Genomic DNA, 19,005 nt, shown 5'->3' on the forward strand with positions numbered 1-19,005 from the left:
GCAGAATTAAGTCACAGTCGGCCCGGAAAATAAATCGAAAACACATTTGTATGTATGGGTTACTCACAATGCTTTATATTTATCAGTGGTTGCTTGCGTAGTTTCTCCCGGAACCGTGGCTGAATATATGCGCTGGATCTCTTCAAAAAGTTTGTTGTGATTCTCTTGAGTATTCACATCGCGACTCCGTGACGTTTGAGCTTGCATTGCTATCGAGTTTGTCCCCTTGACATAGTACTTGGATTCTTTGAGACTGCTGTGTAGTACTTTGGGTAAACACGGAAGCAGCACATCGAGTGACCATGTAGTTGTAGCTTTACTCTCAGTTCTTAGGTCTCTCGTCAGTAGCTGGAGTCGCGAGGCGGAAGATAATGCGCAGCTGGGGTCTCACTAAACGCACTTGTTCACATGTTGACCTCCCGGTCCACTAGACCTGGAGTAGACTGTTTGTCCGAGTGGCAGAATATTAACAGTTGCCGATTTTTTCCAATCTCGAGCTTCATTTAAAGCGATGGGATCCAGTTCGACGTTATTAGCTCCTCGTCTAAATGGTCTTTTTAAAACCAATGGCCGCGTCGGATGTGTCAGCTTGAGAACGGTACGTGTCAAAGCTTGTAGTCTGAACATAATGACAACGACAAAAATTGACAGAAAAGTGTGACAGTTATGACACAACGGCTGATATTAAAGTCGCAACTAGAGCAAATGAATATTATAAGTTTTAGTTGAACGGCAACAGAGTAAGTTTGTCTGTTGTCTTTGTCTTTGATACTTGACCGTCCTGTAGCTAGCGGGCCATCAACTCTCAATCAAATCCATCTGCAGTGAGGACAAGGTCTCCAGCTATCATCCATGATTATACACGTGACTTGAAATTTCTTTTGCGATGACATAAGCCTGCTTATGCGATCGAGCGAATCGAGTGGCTGGGTGGGTCCACGGTACTGACAGGCGGATCAGCTTTTTCTTTTTCTTGTCAAAATCCCCAATCGGTCATTACACGTACGTCTGGTCGTAAATCCCACCATCAACTCTCCCGCCGACCGCATACTCAACGACCGGAAACAACCCTGTTCGGAGCGCAATTCTGATCGGATCTTCATTTGCGGGACGATTCGAGCTCCTATTTTCTCCATTGCATCTTTGATATTGCATAATTCAGTGCGCCAGCCCGATCAGAGGTTGCTGCTTGCCCTGGTCACGTTGAACCAACGAGAAATCGTTCCCGTTACAGCGACCATCATTTATCCATCCATCATCACCTGTGGCGGACAAGATTCGCCATTATAGCCATACGACCAGTATTTAGAGAGTCTCGTCTCCTCAGAGGTCTTTGCCGTATTCCGCAGCACTAGAATTGATCCTCCATCCGACGGGTTTTTGTCCTGTCGCATGCATCCATCCATCTCTCATTTGGCAGTCAAGCCCCTCATCTGACCTGTCATCCTCACTTCCCTTACAATCGACTTTAGGCCATACTCGGCCAACCCACACATCTTCCAAACCTAATTCTTTGGTACGGGCTGATACTGGGGTTGGTTTATGGTGCTTCCATATCTCGGTAGTCACACTTTGGCGTCTTTCCATTAACCGAGAGTCCTTTGTACCTACGCTGCATTCCAGGGCAGCCATAAGCCAGGTCCACTCCCACGACTCTTGCCATTTTAGTGATTATTGCTCGCCTGCGGCTCAGCTGTTCCCGCGAGCACTGCCCGGGCAACAATCGATCAACCTCTCTCTGCCTTGCAGCTGACTGAGACAAGCCCTCTCAAGTCTTCCGATTTTCTTTGTCACCACTACGACCTTCTATTGTTGAGTGAATCTCTGACCCAGTGTCTAAGCTGCATCCGCGATGAGTGCACCTGATCCTAATCTCCCAAACGATACTATTGTCGTCAGTGGCGATTCGTATACCCATTCGGAGGATGAGAGCATGGTTGAGGACGACGGCCTCAACGACATTTACGGCGACGACGGAGACCAGCAGGCTCAAAATGGTGAGCACGCTGCCGTCGATGCTGCTCCTGGAGACAAGTTGAACCAAGAACCCGTTGGCGACGACGATGACTACGCCAAATCTTTCGACTCACCAAATCCAGAGCCTGATGCAAACTTGGAGGACCAAGACGAGCCCAGTGTATCAGAGCAACAGGAATCGAATAACGCTACTTCAACGGACGCGTCAGCGTCAAATCCTGCTGCAGCAGAGTCCACTGCCATTAATTCTGTGGATGAGCCCGAGATAGAGACCGCTCCCACAAATTCTGTTGATTCGGACAATTTGACATCGTCAAGCACAGCCGTTGCGGCATCTGTTGACCCGTTTGCAGCCCCATCCACCCAGACTGCCCTGGAATCCGTAGCGGAATCAAACGACACAGCCAAGCCGATAATATCAACTTCTCAGCAGTTGCAAGGATCACAGCAGAAGGAAAAGGAACATCAACCACAACCAGATGTGACCCAAGTCGTTGCAACACAGCCGGATACTGACGTATCTGGTAGTGAAGCTTTGTCCGCAACGGTTCCAAAGAATTCTCACTATAGCCATGATGACGCCGCAAATGATGCCAATCTTGCCTTTGATATCCAAGAGCTGGTAAAAGATATCAAGGCTGCTTCCTCGCCGTCGCCTTCAGCCTCGTCCGGCTCGTCTTCCGAATCTGACTCGTCTGGAGAGATGCAGATTGATGCGGAATCCCCTCCACCGCCAGAATCTAGTACTTCATTGGAGACATCCGTTCCTGTATCGCTCGTCAACGTCCCGACAGAAACCACATCGGTGACCGATGCAGAGTCAGTAACTTTGACGGAGCTTACTTCCATCCCACTTATGCCAAATGCGTCCCTTCCTGCTCCCGTACAGGGCCGCGCCCAATCCTCAAAAAAGGCAAACGGCGGCAAAAAGGGGAAAAAGGAATCCCAAGTGCCGTTGAATGCACCGTCCGCTCCTGCCAATGCACGCGCTCCGCCGGCCGGTCCCAAAGGCCAAGGCCAAAACAACAACCGCCAGGGCAATAACCAACGTGTAGTGACACAGACGTATGAAGGCTTTGTGAATGATGAACGTCGATACACTGCAGAAGCTAAATGGGAAAAGTTTCCGGAAGGGTCCCGTATATTCGTCGGTAAGAGATAACAAATGTTTGACTTGAAAAGGAGTCCTCGCAAGGTAAACTAACAACAAAAAAACGGCACCCAGGCAATTTGTCACAAGACAGGGCTACCAAAAAAGAGGTTTTCAACATATTCCATCCATATGGCCGCCTGGCACAAATATCACTCAAGTCCGCATATGGATTTGTACAATACCACGCAGCTTCCGAGGCTGCCGAAGCCATCAAACATCTCCAAGGAGTTGATGTTCGCGGCCGTAAACTAAGTGAGCACATCTGTCTCGAATATGAGGTAATCCGTCTTGAAAGACCAAGCTAACCGACTGCCTCTTAGACCTCGAGGTTTCAAAAACGCAGAAGAGAAATGGCAAGGAACGTGAGCGTTCTCCGGACCGCAACGACAGAAACAAGAAGCGCAAGAGTGATTCATTTGACGCAGGCCGCGAAACGGGGCGTAACACGGATGGCTACCGGCCTAGTTACGATCAGCCTCGCAGAGGTGACAGACACGGTGAAGACTCGCGTGGTAGATATGGTGACCGAGGCAGGTCAAGATCGCGATCTCCCAGACCCTACTCTAGGAATGAGGACCACCGTCAACGCAGCCCGTTGCGGGGATCTTATAGTGATCAACGGGGGCACGATTCGAGCCGCGACCCCCACCCTCACGCCATCGCCCCCGATTCACAGATCCTATTACTTGAAGACGTCAACCGAGACTTTATTCAATATGTTAAGAAGGCGTTTACAGACGTGGGCCTCACGACCGACGTGATGTTTGTCGACGTAAGGGCCATGGATAATGTTCAACAGCGTTTGATCATGCAGGGTGCTCACGCATCTGTCCAACTGGACATGCGAGCTCAAACCATCGGAAAGGTGACGATGCGGGTCTTCAAGCGCACTCCAGGCGTTTCACATGTCAGCTATGACGAGTATCGCGATCTCGACGTCAACATCGCTGCTAGCTTGGTCTTGCAGACCAAAAATATGAGCCGTCCGCAGCAAGCTCCTCCTCCTACCTATCCACCGCATGCCTCATCTGGATATCCGCACGCGTATGCAGCGCCAGCGTATGGTGCGCCTGCACATACTATGCCTGCACAGCAGCCTGTGATGCCAGGAGCATTGGGGCAAGTCGACCCTGCAATTCTGCAACGGGTCCTCATGCAACTCAATGGAGGTCAACCACAAGCACATGCTGCCCCGGCCGCTTATGGAGCGCTGCCGCATGTTCCAGTGATGGCGCCGGCTCCAGCTGCACCTGCTCCTGGCCCTGCATCCCAAATCGATATCAACGCCATCTTAAATAACTTGAGGAGTGCAAGTGCAAACAGCGTACCTGCTCCAGGACCCGGGACTGCACCCTATGGGACTGCTGCACCCTATCCTGGTGTCCCCAATCCGATGTCTCCCGTCACCGGTGGTCCTGGCACAGCACCCCATGCCGGGGCCACGAATGCGAATCAGCATGTCCAAAACATTATGGCCCAGCTCTCTCGGTTCAGACAATGAATGACGCAGGGCCTTCCACACAGTCCATAATGATGATGCATTTAGACTTTGCCCTGTCTGGGTTGCACGACTGCAGTAGCATAGTTTTGATGACGAGTTGCCGTCAAGTGGATACCAAAATCTTGTCTATTCGCTGTACATAGCTTATGATTTCCCCGCGCGGTTGGCGTATTTGCCGTCTTAGCGTGGGGTTAAGTAGTAGTTAATAACACTCGGGCTGTCCAGATGCGCTTGACTGTAGTTTTGTATGAGACTCGGGATGTGCCTGTGAAAAGCTACGTGCATTGGATAGGAAATGATTTCTTTTCTCGATATCAGCTCAGAACAAGAGAAGCAGATGTTTCAAGATGGCAGTTTACAGAAGTCTATGCAGTTTATGATCTATATGGTATACATTTACTAGTACATACAACCACTAGCCCCAGCGTCTTCAAAACGACAGTGGCCACTCCTTAGGCCTCGTCACTAGTAAATGCCGCATTCTGCTAAAGGTGGTCTCCCTATCACAACCGGCAAGCAGGTCCAACCACCTCCTCAGCAGTCGCTCAAGCTCGCCGTCGTCGACGCCAAGCACGTCCATGCCCCGGTCCTTGCAGGCCAAGCGCACCTCGTCGGGCACCAGAGCGGCCGTGGCACCATTGGCGCGCAGGATGGCGTCGTCGTCGGCCAGGAATGCCAGGCGCATGTTGACGCGGCGCTGTAGGATCAGCGACGGCAGCAGCGCCGAGGAGACGGGTCCGCCCAGTAGGCTCAGGCTGCGGCCGATGTGGCGGTACATGACTGCGCTGTCCAGCGACGTAGCCTTCTCGCTACCGTCATGCTGCGTCTGCCGCTGCTCCAGCTCGGTGAAGCTGGCGGAGCGGCGTGCCTCGGCTAGCCGGTCCAGCTTGTCGACCTGGCGCGGGATGCGGCAGGGGAGCGGTACGACGCGCGGGAGCAGCATGACGACCAGCGGGGTGAACTCCCCGCACACCAGGAGGATGAGCGCGAACACGGGCAGGCGGGAAAGGTCGTGGCGCAGGCGCTCGCGGAGGATGACGGCGGCGCGGGAGCCGGGCGGAGGTGGGACCTGGTTGGCGGAGGAAGGGTCGGCCAGTCCGGTCGCTGCAGGGCCGGCCTCGCGGAACTGCTGGGCGTGCTGGTCTACGGCCGAGGAGAGCTTGTAGTTCTTGGCGATGTGCGACATGCCCGTCTTGTAAAAGGTAAAGTAGGCCTTGCCGGTGGCGATGAGGTGGCCGACCTTGGAGCTGTCGGGGCCGCGGGTGGGCAGGTTCAGATGTGGTGGGCGGGTCGTGGCGGGTGGGTTGACGATCAGGCTGCGTCTCGCCTGGATGGGGTCCGTCGAGTGGTCCGCCTTGGTGGTGACGGCCGAGGCGGGGGAGGTGGAAGAGGCATTGCGGCGGGAGATGTAGAGTGCGAGGCTTGCCGTTGCCGGCCTGCTACTGCTGCTGCTGCTGCTGTTCATGCACGACGACCAAGCATTTCCGACTTTGAGGCCTGCCATAGGCGTGCGCGCGATGCGCAGGTTCGTCGGGCGCGTCATTGCATATTATGGGTGAGAGTTGCTTGGGAAGTGAGAAAGAAAAAGAAGGAAGGAATTGGTGTTTGACAAAAAAGAGTGTTGCTTGCAAGTTTGACAGCTAAGTGGTTTTTAGTGGAGGCGACTTTTTTTTTGGATGATGACACTACGATGGTATTTTTGGACAAACCCACTCAAGGGACGGGTCACGCTATACCCAAGGCGGCCAAGCTTTAAGCTTGTAGGGCTACGAACAGGGTTACATTGCATATTTTCGTCGACCAAAATTTCCCCCCCGTTCCCGACACAGGCCATCGTCATTGCTTGCTTCTCCGCAACCAATCTTGGATGGTCTCCATCTCCAACCCCCGGGAATCATTCCACGTCCCCTCTTTAGGCCAGCTCACCCCAGACCCTCCACCAAACACAACACGGTATTTGTAAAGCTTGTTGTCGGGGTCCTGCTCAAGCTTCTTCCTCAGATCATCCCGGCCCATACACTCCCTCACCACCTCCTTCCCCGTCACCCTCTCCACCACGTCGGCCAGGTCTGCATACGTCAATGTGTCCCCCGCGATGTAGACCGGCGGCCCGTCGCCCCCACCCCCACCACTCCACGCCCCATCCTCCTCGGGATCCAGCACCAGCCTGGCCGTGACGCGCGCAATGTCCTCCGCCGTCGTGGCCGTGATGCCATCCTCCCAGCTCCCCAGCGCCGTGACCTTGACCCCTTCCCCACAGGGCACCACGACGCCCCAGCTCTCCTCGAACAGGAAGCTGGTGAAGATGCCGCAGCTGACGACGGTCCAGCGCAACGCGTCTTGCGCCCTGAGCACGCTCCTGACCTCGCACGCCTCGGCGAACAGGCCACCGCCCGCCAGCGGTCCCAGGACGTCGTAGTCGACGCCAAATTGCCAGGGCACGAAGCGCGCCACCCGCGCCGCCAGCGCCGCCCGGCAGATCTTAAGCTGCGTGCCCGGCGGCGCCGTCATGCCGTTCGCGTGGATGACTGTCGTGTAGCCCGAGAAAATGCCCGCCAGGTCCGCCTCGGTGGTGCCGGCCAGGTCGCCCCCCACCAGGCTGATTCCTTTAGCCTCGTACACCCTGACCCGGGCCTGCTTGGTTGCGTCGGTGCTGGTGAGGGTTTCTGTGCGGACGAGGAGGGAGGTGGGGTGCCGCGAGGGCGAGTAGAGCGGGGAGCTGGTGAGCGCGTCCAGGATGGCGTCGCCCAGTTCGCCGGCGCCGAGGACGAGGATTCGGTCCCGGGTGGTTTGTGACATGCTGTTTCTATTTTGTTTTGCACTACGGGGCGATTTCCTAATTGTAGGAAGCCTCAAGGTAGGTCATCCAATATAGTTTATCAACAAAACAGGCTAGAGCTAAGAAATCAATGCTTGATGAAAATAACAAACGCTCCCAAGGCCCTTTGGTCTGAATATAGTCTGCCCATTGTGAAGTCTGACGAACCAGCAAGACCGGCTGACAAATCAGTAAACCAGCGAAAGGCCCGCTCTCGGAGCGATGGCTATCGTGGCGCCTATGTTGTCATGCTATTGGCCATAACAACCGTATATCCCTTTTTTTTTTCCCCGAAAACTGTCAAGTCTAAGAGAAATCAAGACCAGTGTTGCAAGACTGACGTCATCTTACCACCCAAAGCCTTCGTTATGCCACCAGACGGACCTCCCCCGCTGCACCCAGGCGCCCACATAGCGCCTCAGCTCCCTCGCCATCTCCTCGGGCCCGCACACCAACACGGCCACCCTCTCCTGGCTGCCGTGCTTGAAGATGTCGTCCACGATCTTGCGCAGGTCGGGTCTTCGCCGGTTGTTCATCGCCGAGAACCTGCCGCGGGTCCTATCCCTGTAGAGCGCGTTCAGCTCCACGCCGGGCCCCGACGCCGCCCCATCGTCGCTGCTGCTGCCTGACGGTGCCAGGGTTGATCCCCCGGCCGGAGTCGGTCCCGGATCGTCGGCTACGACATCCCCCGTCATGAAGAGGTGTACCCTGTCGTCGGTCAAGATATTGTCGCTGTGGGCGGAGGCGCCCTCTTTCACGGCCCACGAGGCCTCGTCGGGGCTACGCACCGCCCAGATCAACTCGACCTTGGCGTTCGGGTCGTCGTGCAGCATGGCGCGGTAAAGCGGGATGAGGAAAGTGGCGCCCACGCCGCCCGTTACCATGAGCACGCGGTCAAAGCTCGGGCCGGCCAGGTTGGGGAAATGCTTCGCCGCGCCATAGGGGCCCTCTATGCTCAGGGGGATTTTGCGGTCGGCGCTCCTGCTGGTGGCGTCCAGGTTCGGCATGGTGGGGGTCGGCGGCAGGCTTTGGGTGCTCTTGGCGAAACGTGCCAGCGCCGCCGTCATGGGACCGCCTCTGTGCCGTGCGACAATTGTCAAATCGCCAGTGGTCTCGTCAACGTCGGCGACTGTGAAGGGATTGAAGCAGAAATCATAGATCCATGAGGACGTCGGGCTGGCTTCTGGCCGGGCGGCTGACGGGATGGATATGTAGACATGAGAGCCGGGGTGGCTGTTAAACTCATCTGCGCGGCTCCGTTGCGGTATAGGCGCCGAGACTTTGATGAGGTTTGTTCCTGGGATTTTCTCGAATGCTGCCTCGGTATTAATAGTCTTGATTTTACGGACGGCAATGTCCAGTACGATAAAAGCCAGCGCGGCTACCATTGACACCCGTGCTGGTTTGGCGTGGTAAAAGAGCAGCGGCGGTAGCGTAAAGGAGACGAGCAGGTGCACAACGAAGAATAGGCGGTAAGAAAAGTTTCGAACCAAATCTATGGCCGTCGCGGTCATGAGGTTGATGCCGATCCACGAAACGACCCCGGCAAAGACGATGGGCGCAAAGAGCCTGCGCATTAGGATGCCAGCCTGGATGAAAAAGTTGACGTAGCAGATGACGTGCAGAAGCAGTAAAATGTATACCACGCGGCCCTGGAGCCTATGCCATCGGTTGATTTGCTCGTGAGAGACGCGAAACGCAAAGGCGAATGGGTTAAGGAACTTGAGAGCCAAGAGATACTGGATGGGGAACTGGGCAGCGGCGACAACGCCGAACCGCTTCGTGAGGTGCAGGTAGTCGCCATCGGTACCGAGCACGCAGAGCAGCAGCAGCCAAGCCGTCCACAGCCCACCAAAGACCCAGACGTCGCGCTCGCCGCGATACTTGCCTAGGATGAAGACCTCATCGCCCAGCCACCATTTCAGCGCGCCGAGTCGAACCTCGAGCGCCCCTGCGGGACTCCGCCGGCGGGATTTCAGCGATGGTGAGCCTGGGGCCGTCGGCAGGCTAGAGTAAGCGGGGCCGCGACCGGATTTTGCGCAAATTTGAAGATAAGCCCATCGGGCGAGCTGGAAGCCGACGAAGCCCAGCACGGGAATCAGAGCTGACAGCTGCGAGTATGCAGCATACCGATCCAAGGTCTCACGCCTGAGGGCCCTGGCCTCCTCGTCGAGGTCCACAAACCTCCAAGGCCAGCCCATTGTCTCGTGATGTTGTGGATCAACAATAAGAGGAACAATGGTGGTTCGATGGCTGGTGGGAATGTGGTGGGAGCTGCGGGAGGTTCCGGTGGGGTTTGTAATCAAGATTACCTACAGAGGTAAGTACCACGTAGGGGTCTAGACCTAGATTGTCTGTCTAGGAGGACACAAGTCGGTGTAGGATCCGGTTTTGGTTTTATTGGTATTTATTTTATTTTGAATGTGCTGAAATGGGCGTCGACCTCACTCCAACCAATTTTAACTCGGCAAGTTCGTAAAGCCCGGCTGCGTCGGTCTTCTCTGCATTACATAAGGTAGGTACTATAACTGTAAAAGATGTTGCTTGCGTTTTTGTCGTGTTTCGGTTAGGGTGTGTTCGTCACCAACTATCATAGTCCAAGGACGATTCAGCTGGCATCCACCAGACCCTGAAAAAAAAAAAAAAGCCCCAGAGTCCATCGTAAGATTGAAAAAAGCGATGTTTTTACTGGTTGTGTTGCTGGGGATAGTGGGGTTTCCATGCGCTGGTATATTCCAAGCGACAGTTTGTCCCACGGTTAATTTATTGTCTGCCACCTACAGTCCATGAGCAAGCGCTTAACGGCCCTTTTGACTTTTCATTTCTTGAACTCAAAGATCAATATTGACTGACTTTTGACATTGTATTGCATCATCACATTTCACCCTCAAAAAACCTATAGACGATTTTATCTTGCTAAATCTCCCACTTTACCTGAGCTTTGCATTGTGCAGCTATAACAGAGAATTTCAAAGATCAGATGAAGTTTCCAGTTGGCAAGTGTCACAGCCGCGCTTTGCTTGAACTTTAACAATGCTCGCGGCTCATTAAGGCGACCTTGATAAGATACTGTTTTCTCTACAAAGCCGCTTTGCTGTTCTGAGACTAAAGGTATTGGGTTGAGAGGTGGAAAAGGACCAAACTGACGATGCTAAATATTCAGTGGTTGTAAGGTCAGAACGGACCTCAATCACTCCATATTTCCCCAACAAGAAGATCGAGATGTGTGGAGGAGATTGAAGTATAAGGAAAAAGCCACATTTTGGTATGGTTGTCAGACTCCTAACCCCAAGTGCTTATTGTATGCTTGTGGGATCTTGCTTACTTCAAACCGTATTAGGTAAAGTTCCTTGAGCTTCTTTACCTGCACCCATCGATAACCGAATCCAATGCTACGTAGGTATTTTTGGACTCGATATGGTATTTTTCCATATTACTCTACCGAATCCCATCACGAGGTGGGATCTATTACTGGTTTGTTGTCCCGAGGTCAGTAAGTTTCGTGGGTTTTAGTAAACCAATAAAAAAAGTCTATCAGTGACATTATAAATGCAGCCGTGGACCTGCCTACATTTCCAGGGGTAACAATGTACATGAGGTCGAAGCGATTACGAACCCAGGAATCAACAATATCTTCCACAAAACCACCGAAACCAAAGCTCTATAATCGACGGGACTGGAAAAGCCCAAGATGAGGCTACTTTTATTCTCGAGCTTGGCGACGCTAGCACTCCTTTGACAAACTGCCTTGGGGCCGCCCCATATCGGACACAGGATGTGCCTTATCCAACAATTCACCTTGCACTGCAACTCCAGAGAGCGAACCTATACACGCAGACGAAGGCATCAAGACGTATCTACCTTTGGACCTAGTTGATGATCGGCACAACACTCTATCCAAAAAGAACTCTCCGCTCGAGGCGAATGCGCACGTGATAACCCGAAAAAAAGCCAATGAGCTGAGGGAATTGAAGGAGACCTTGGCCGATTGAAACTCGTGGGAAGGGCAAAACAAGATCTTGTTGGACGGATTCAACAAAAACAAAATTGAGACGTCAGAGAGAAGGAAAACCCCCAGAACAGCGTACATCACCAACACCGAGCGAAAACAACGGCAAACCCCCATCGCATTCTAGGACAGGAACAACACCAGACAGACGTACCAGAAAGGTCGACTTAAGGAAGCAAAGGTTGAGGTTAGCAGGAGGGACACCCCCTACCAATGGTCTTCAACGAAGCTCCTCTCCAGATCTGCCCGACTGGCTTCCGTCACTCAAAGAACAGCCTTACCAGCTAGTGTCCACTTCTCAGATGCGTGAGCAGACACCACCACTGGAGAGAGTATACCCTGTATTAAATCCAAGCACTGTCCACGACGTTAATGACCTACCTTCCTCGGTCATGAACAAAGATATTTACGATACCCGTAATGCCAGGATTTTCTTCAAGGATCAAGATAAAGAGCATAAAAAGCTTGTCTCAAGATATTGGCTGGCTTTCATCTGATATGATCCGATTTCATAGCCCTGACCGACCCCAGCAGTAGAAATTGTCTTTGAAATAACCACTCGGTAGATATCCGGGCTTTTTTTCTTCTTTCTTTTCGCGAGATATACACGTAAGCGGAAAACAGTATATAGCTAAAAACGTCTTGGTTCAATAGCAAATGAAAGTCGGATTAAACATGTGTCAACGGAACACAAAAGGCCTGTCTCTGATGATTGGTTCTGATGATTACTTAGTTTTTTTTTCGGACTTCGGTATCAACGCTGTTGGGTTGGTACAAGCCGACTCAGTACTGAGGCCCATATAGCGAACCCAGTATAGAGTGCAGTATGAAATTGCCTTGGGAAATGAAGTGCTCTAAAGCCGGAGTCGATTTAGGAACGATTTGGCTCAGTAAGATGTAAATCATGGGACGCATTATGACAAGTTATGAATGGATACCTAGGCAGGCTCAGCCAGCGGCAATATTTATGAACATGTTGCTTCGGGGTTGGCCACATGTTAGAACGGTTGCCAGATTCAGGCACCGTGCCCTTAAAAATCTTGCAGACGTATGCAGCGGGCCCATGCTGGTATGAAAAAAAAAAAAAATGAAAAAAAAGCCATTGGCTTGAGTTTTGATGCGTCAAATTCTGCTCATGATTATCGTAAAACAAAACAATCTTGATCCTACAAGTCCGCTCTCAGTCGGCTCTTTTTGGGGGCTTTCCATCACCATTTTCCGCATCGACTCCCTGACTCTTGGTAGCCAGAGCCACATCGCCAATGTCGCCTGCGTCCGCCTCATCCCATGCGTCCTCACCATTCTCGTCCCAGTTGTCAACCTCTTCATCCAAAGTCAAACCCCTGTCGCCAACGGGTCCGCTTGGTTCCGCATAGACGGTAGCATCCGTGATACCCTCTTCATGACCATCATCGTTCGAGTAGCCCAGACCCTCGCCCAGCTCAACATCCTCCTCTCCAGGGTCACCGTCGACACCGTCGACAGGCTGATATCCCTTGCGCAAGCGCTTGCGCTCGAGCATGCGCTTATGGTACCATGAACAAAGCGCCAGTCCCGTCAGGCTACCGACGAGGTTCGCAGCGATGTCGTAAACGTCAAAGTCTCGGCCGTTGGGAAGCAGCGCTTGCAAAAACTCGGAGCCGACGCCGAGGGAGAATGTGCACACCGTTAGGGTCAGGTTTAGAGTGCGCCGACGGTTTGTGTCGACAATCCAGTAGAAGACCACGGTGAGGACGAAGAATGTGATGAGGTGGAGAAGCTTGTCGTTGATAAGCTCGCCCAGTTGCAGTGACGTCAGACCGGCGTAGCCTGCGACGAGGAGCAGGAAGAAGAAGACTCCTGTGAGGTTGAGATAAGAGGGAGTTGTTAGTATCGTCGAGGGGTAATTTAGGCTGAAAAAATAAAACGAAGCTCCGCCTTACCCGCAAAAGGAAGTCGTATTCTCATGATGGGCTGGCTCTGTGGATCGGGTGTACAGTGTGCAGTGAAGATTCTGTTCGCAAAGTGGCAGACCAGGCTGTCGTGATTTTGCAGTGAAAATCGTGGCCGATACAAACAAGATTCAGTCAGCTGAAGCTATCGACGGGGAAAGCTTCAGCTATGATTCGCAATGGGTCGTGCGACGAATGCTCTCTCAGCTTGGTGATTACGCGGATTCCGGCCGGGGAAAAACTGTCGTGTTCGATGGAAGAGACACGACAAGTGAGCCCCCACAATGCACAGCTTCTGACGCCAACCCTCTGGAGGTTGCAGGGATACCTGACGCCGCGAGCAGTTCTGTGGACACGACGTGCAGACAGCTTTTGGAGGTTGCCGACAGGGGGTCGATGAATGTCTGACCGGATTAGGCTTAGCGCTCTAGTAGGTGCTGGACCGAAACCCGCCGCATCGGCTGCAGTCTTCGGAGTGGAATTGTGTTTGTACAGTCTAGGCTAATATGATCCAACGATGGAAAGTTTGCTTCGGGCATCTCAGATCGAGACATCAAACAGTCTGGCAGAAAGGTTGGATTTGATATCAATTGCTTAAGGCAGCATAGCTATGTACTTAGTTAGGTATGCTACAGGCTCCTGTGCAGGCGGACAGGTAGCTAAGGTACCTTACCTAGAGATAGAAGCTACAGAGGCATTGGACAGGTGCCTAGGCGCGTCATTCGAGCATCTCACTCCGACAGTCACATGATAGATCACGTGCATAGTTGACCTTGCTGAAACAACATGTGGGGGAGCGACGACACGAGTTAAGAAAGCGGGTCCGGAGAACATTGTTCGGGGTACTATCTTGGAAGACGACGACAGTTACTGGAGCTTGTGGTGTAAGTGGGATGAAGACAAAAACAACTAGATATATGGAATATTGTGCATAATTAGGGCAATATAGACAGCGCATAGACTGATTCTAGGGCTTTTTTCGAAAGTTTATGGCCATCTTCTCAGCAGGGAATATGTACCGACCATCGCTCATGTGGAGACCAAGGAAATTCAGCCAACCCTGGACTGGTGCAAGTGTACCACCCAGCGCATGAGCCAAATCCGTCAACCTCAATCGTTGATTTACCGCGAAATCGCCCTGCCTTCAATCCATCGAAACATCAGCGTAGCCATCGATATTGACATCAAAATTGGTCATTCCATCTCACACGAAGGCGGCCTTTCTTCCCATGTGACTCTCGGCGCCTGAACCTTGCTGGTTCCGCCGGGACGCGACCGCAGGATTTCCGCGCATGGCGACCGACCGACCGCGTCCTACAACTCCGATCGCATAGCACAGGGACAGCAGCCACATTCCCCCAAGCATGTCTTTCACCAATGGCCAGCACAGCTGGTCAACCCCATCAGGCGGACTTCCCAACGGAATCAAGAATATGCATCAATTTGATGATGGCCCGGCGAGAACACAAACTCCGATAGACAACAATTCCATGACGTTGGTGCCTGAGGCATCCGATCTCGCCGAGGAGGAACGTCGCGCGCATTTCTCCGAGATCTATCGCAAGACCGATTCCAAAATAGCGCTCCTGTTTACCGAAGATGGAAAGTACAACAGGGAAGCCATAGATTCTTGGACTCGCGCTCCTATCTCCACCGTTTCCTCCATTCTCCCCAATGCGACCGATCACACCCCTATACAAGAACCCCCACGGAAAAAGGCCAAGCGCACCATCGACGAGGACGACTACGACGATGATGACGATGAAGACGAGGATGAGGAGGCTACCGCGGCCGGTGCGCAAACTTCACCGCTAAAGCACAAGATATCATCCGACAATCGTCAACTGCTGTCGCCGTCCAAATCCGGCAGTTCCCCCGTCCATTCCGTATCGTCCCCGGACAAGCACTCGGCAAAGTCCAAGGAAGACGGCTCTTTACAGGGCCAGGCCAAAACCGCCGAGGATGCGCGCAAGGAGCTCGAAGAGGCGCGTGTCGCGACCGAGGAAGCCGCCAAGCGCAGTTTCCACACCATTATATATCCTCTCGACAATGACCGGACTGCGATGCTTGAGCAGCAGCAGCTCGAGGAGTCTGAGAAGCAGCTTCAAGCCGAGATGGAAAAGAACGCCGGCGGGAATGCGAATCAGGGCCCCGGTCAGAACCAAGGCACATTAAGTAGTGCAAATTTGGGCGCATCAAGCTTGACACTCAAGCACCTCATTGCCCGCATAGATCAGAAGCGCATACAGGTCAGGGCCTCAGATGCAGAACTCCGATCCCTGATGAATGAAGTTAGGAAAAACAGGAGCAAGTGGGCCAGCGAAGAGAATGTCGGACAGGAGGAGCTGTATGAGGCTGCAGAGAAGGTTCTCAGTGAACTCAAGGCGCACACCGAGTACTCGACCCCCTTCCTTTCTAGGGTCAACAAGCGTGATGCACCCGACTACTACAACCGTAAGGCTTTGGAACCTCTTTTTGGTCGATCATAGTGCGCTAACACCCTGAACAGTCATCAAGCATCCCATGGACCTGGGGACAATGACGAAAAAGCTGAAGCAGCTTCAGTATAAATCCAAGGCAGATTTCGTCGCAGATCTGAACTTGATCTGGGATAACTGTTTAAGATATAACCAAGATTCCAACCATCACTTGCGGCGCATGGCCAATGGCATGAGGAAGGAAGCAGAGAAGCTCATTCCACTCATCCCCGACATCATTGTTCGCCCACGTGCCGAGGTCGAGGCCGAGGAACGGCGCAAGCAGAATGGTGGTGAAGATGATGCCGGCGATGACAGCGACGATGAGCCGATAATGTCCTCTCGGGGCCGAATTGCAGGCAGTAAAGGCACGAACAAGTCTCGAAAGGCTCCTTCGGATCAGCAAGAGCAAGCCTCTGGTACCGACACGAAACCAGTATTGCAGCTCAATGGATTGCTAGCGAAGGGGCGGGAGGGATCAGAGGCTATCGACGGGAGTAACGGCTTTGGAACGCCGCCAATAGGGGGCTCAAATACACCCGGTGGCATGAATGGCCTGGCCGGCCAGGGAAGCAATGTCGATGCCATGGATCTGGACGGCCCGTCCCTGAACGGGATGCCTTTTGGAGAAGCATTCGAAGAGGCCTCTGCTCCGGTATACGAGGATGAGGAGTATAAGATATGGAAGCAAGTCACCAAGAAGCAAAGAGCAACTATCGCAAGACAGCGCTATAAGCTTTTTGAGGGGAACAAACTGAACCCTGATGAGCCCGCTCTTTTGCGGACCAAGGCTGGTATGAGGCGGTACCTGCACAGCCAGCAACAAGCCGAGTCCAGCGGGGTCATTGACGCTTCGCAGGCCGATGCCTCTGGGTTTTCGGCGAAGCAGGCAAAAGCACCCGAAACTCTGGCCGAGGGAATGCAGGACGAGGAAGAGAAAGTGATCCCTGACTATTATGAACCCCAAACCATCATCCCGGATATTCCATCAAAACTCCAATGGGTTCTGGATGGCGAGGGTCACGCCATTGATCAATTCGAAGAGTTCCACCGGCTTGTACCTCCAGGGCACTTCACTGCGCCTCAGAGCCGCCTCTCGAAGCGTATCCAAGACAACATGCGGCAAATGCAGGAAACGAGAAAGCTCTGTTCAAAGATAGGGGTCATCAAGCAAATGCAAATCCAGACCCAGGTAAGCCGCCATTTTTGAGCCTGTCGTATCACATTTGCATACACAAACCAATACTAACATCTTCTTTCAGATCTATCAAAACCAGTTTCCAAAGTATAACCCTGAGCCTTTTGTGGAAGCGGACATAGAGCCACACTTCACTTCGGGTGACGGCGCAGTCATTGCTCCCGAGACATGTCGAGCAGCAATGCAGCGTTCAATTGCCGAAATTTGCTATCATGCAGGATTCGAAGAGTGCCAGCCATCCGCTCTTGACGCAATTACAGACATTGCGGCCGACTACATGCAGAAGCTAGTACGCACATTCACTGTGTACAATGAGGCCGACAAGAAACCTGCCAGGGGTCTATCAGCCGAGAGAGGCAGTCGCTGGCAACCCAGGTTTACTCCTGAGGAGGTTGTTTTACACACTCTTGCAGGTAACGGATACGACCCCGAGTCTCTCGAGACATACACCAGGGATGAGGTGGAGCGCCTAGGTGGAAAACTTGTCACCATCCATGAGCGCATGAAATCACATTTGTCTGAACTGTTGCGGCCGGCGCTCAATGACGCCGGCCCCGATGGCGCAGGTGCATTCAAAGAAGGAAGTGAGCAATTCGTTAGTGGTGACTTTGCTGAGGATCTTGGAGAAGATTTCTTTGGATTCAAGTCCCTTGGTCTCGACAAAGAATTGGGACTTGACTTTCTCTCTGTGCCACTGCACCTGCTGCAAAGACGCGTCTACGCAAATGCTCAGAGCCAGGCGCAAGTGCCTGGAGCCGCTGATATGGAACTTCTTGAACCGCTGCCTCCGCTGGAACCGGTCACCAAGGAGAACATCCAGGAACAAATTGGATTGGTCAAGAACTTCTTCTTGGCTAAACTGCATGCCAATGGTGACTCTCCGCTCATCGAAGATGAGGAATTGCCTGTCAAGCAGCGGCGGCCCCGTCCTCGCCTGGGCGCTACGGGCAAGATTGTTTCGCCGCAGAAGCGGCCACCTAAGGAGCAGATCGCGCTGGCCAAGAAGAAGAAGAAGCTAGAATCGGGCCTGGCGCAGATCACGGCGGGTAAGAATGTAGCGGACGCCGCGGCGGCGGCGGCAGCAGCAGCAGCCGCCGCAGCGACCAATGGCGTCAACACAACGCCCGAGAAGTCTAAGAAGCCCAAACCGGGGCCGACGAACCCAGCGTTGGTGCTGGCGCCTACGATGGAGAGAGTTGAGAGCATGCAGAGTTTGGGGAATAACAGTCATACTGACAAGGATGAGGGTGTGGATATGATGAGCCCAGAGAATTCATAAAAATAAGGGGGGTTTTGGAGACCCCAAATTGCTTTCCAGGGTTTCTTTTATTTTTGGACATGGAAATGGGAGCTATCAAGTCTCCAACGTGTCTGCCTTTCTTTTTTTTTCTACAAGGATTGACCACAGGCTTTTATGGTCAGGTATGTTCTTTTGGTTTGTGTACATCAGACATTTTACCGTGGGGATTTTCTTTTCTTTTTTTTTTTTTTTTTTTTTTTTGTTTACTGTTGTTTGTTGCTAGGCGTCGCGGGTCGAAAACAAGGGATGAACGGGTGATACAGGAGGAGAAAGATAAAGGAGAGTCCGTTCAAGAACATATCAAACAAGGACTTTGTTGCCCGCTGGAATCTTACAGTCCGAACCTGAGAGTCGTGTTAACCTTGTGAGGTTTTCCACTTGTTGTGTTTCCGGCAGCCTGATCCCCCTGGAGCTCAGTTTATGTTTCTAAGTTCGTTATTGTCTACTTTTTTTCTATGTCTATTTTGCTTACTCTCTTTTTTTGGCGGGCGGGCGGGCGGGCAGGTGACCTCAGGCGCCATTGAAACTTTTGCAATGCGCCATCCTTCTTCTTGTTTGTACGGCATTCTATGGGTCCATACCAAAACGATTATTCTATATCAATGTATCAAATCAATCGTCCTTGTCCTCTAACGCCCACG

The 19,005-nt window shown here is 52.7% G+C and overlaps 6 protein-coding genes across 6 annotated transcripts; 2 read left to right on the forward strand and 4 right to left on the reverse strand.

The window, feature by feature from the left end:
• Window positions 1-63: 63 nt before the first annotated feature.
• Window positions 64-627, reverse strand: PgNI_08342 (uncharacterized protein; the record flags this gene model as incomplete). The annotated part of the gene is given in 2 exon segments (XM_031128338.1): window positions 64-379; window positions 392-627. 2 exon segments carry the CDS (start codon window positions 625-627, stop codon window positions 64-66), a joined length of 552 nt encoding a protein of 183 aa, XP_030979382.1.
• A 1,061-nt stretch (window positions 628-1,688) lies between these two features.
• Window positions 1,689-4,631, forward strand: PgNI_08343 (uncharacterized protein; the record flags this gene model as incomplete). Its single annotated transcript, XM_031128339.1, has 3 exons — window positions 1,689-3,128; window positions 3,203-3,382; window positions 3,451-4,631. Exons 1-3 carry the CDS (start codon window positions 1,853-1,855, stop codon window positions 4,629-4,631), a joined length of 2,637 nt encoding a protein of 878 aa, XP_030979383.1. The 5' UTR covers window positions 1,689-1,852.
• Window positions 4,632-5,061: 430 nt separating this feature from the next.
• Window positions 5,062-6,174, reverse strand: PgNI_08344 (uncharacterized protein; the record flags this gene model as incomplete). Its single annotated transcript, XM_031128340.1, has 1 exon — window positions 5,062-6,174. The coding sequence occupies one exon, from the start codon at window positions 6,172-6,174 to the stop codon at window positions 5,062-5,064; it is 1,113 nt and encodes a 370-aa protein (XP_030979384.1).
• Window positions 6,175-6,467: 293 nt separating this feature from the next.
• On the reverse strand, window positions 6,468-9,650 carry PgNI_08345 (uncharacterized protein; the record flags this gene model as incomplete). Its single annotated transcript, XM_031128341.1, has 2 exons — window positions 6,468-7,431; window positions 7,801-9,650. The coding sequence occupies 2 exons, from the start codon at window positions 9,648-9,650 to the stop codon at window positions 6,468-6,470; spliced, it is 2,814 nt and encodes a 937-aa protein (XP_030979385.1).
• A 2,926-nt stretch (window positions 9,651-12,576) lies between these two features.
• PgNI_08346 (uncharacterized protein) lies at window positions 12,577-13,724 on the reverse strand. Its single transcript, XM_031128342.1, has 2 exons — window positions 13,381-13,724; window positions 12,577-13,297 (listed from the first exon to the last, which is right to left on the reverse strand). Exons 1-2 carry the CDS (start codon window positions 13,403-13,405, stop codon window positions 12,639-12,641), a joined length of 684 nt encoding a protein of 227 aa, XP_030979386.1. The 5' UTR covers window positions 13,406-13,724; the 3' UTR covers window positions 12,577-12,638.
• A 781-nt stretch (window positions 13,725-14,505) lies between these two features.
• On the forward strand, window positions 14,506-18,608 carry PgNI_08347 (uncharacterized protein). Its single transcript, XM_031128343.1, has 3 exons — window positions 14,506-15,843; window positions 15,899-17,058; window positions 17,129-18,608. The coding sequence occupies exons 1-3, from the start codon at window positions 14,754-14,756 to the stop codon at window positions 18,341-18,343; spliced, it is 3,465 nt and encodes a 1,154-aa protein (XP_030979387.1). The 5' UTR covers window positions 14,506-14,753; the 3' UTR covers window positions 18,344-18,608.
• Window positions 18,609-19,005: the final 397 nt, after the last annotated feature.

The sequence above is a fragment of the Pyricularia grisea genome, assembly GCF_004355905.1.
Source record: "Pyricularia grisea strain NI907 chromosome V map unlocalized Pyricularia_grisea_NI907_Scaffold_6, whole genome shotgun sequence".
Taxonomy (NCBI): domain Eukaryota; kingdom Fungi; phylum Ascomycota; class Sordariomycetes; order Magnaporthales; family Pyriculariaceae; genus Pyricularia; species Pyricularia grisea.

What these genes read in the sequence shown, in the direction of transcription:
- PgNI_08346 (XM_031128342.1), bottom strand. Translation starts at nt 13,405, where the DNA reads ATGAGAATACGACTTCCTTTTGCGG. An exon ending in AATACGACTTCCTTTTGCGG is followed by an intron (nt 13,298 to 13,380) that starts GTAAGGCGGAGC and finishes TCAACCTCACAG; the next exon opens with GAGTCTTCTTCTTCCTGCTC.
- PgNI_08347 (XM_031128343.1), top strand. Translation starts at nt 14,754, where the DNA reads ATGTCTTTCACCAATGGCCAGCACAGCTGGTCAACCCCATCAGGCGGA. An exon ending in TGCACCCGACTACTACAACC is followed by an intron (nt 15,844 to 15,898) that starts GTAAGGCTTTGG and finishes CACCCTGAACAG; the next exon opens with TCATCAAGCATCCCATGGAC. An exon ending in AAATGCAAATCCAGACCCAG is followed by an intron (nt 17,059 to 17,128) that starts GTAAGCCGCCAT and finishes ATCTTCTTTCAG; the next exon opens with ATCTATCAAAACCAGTTTCC.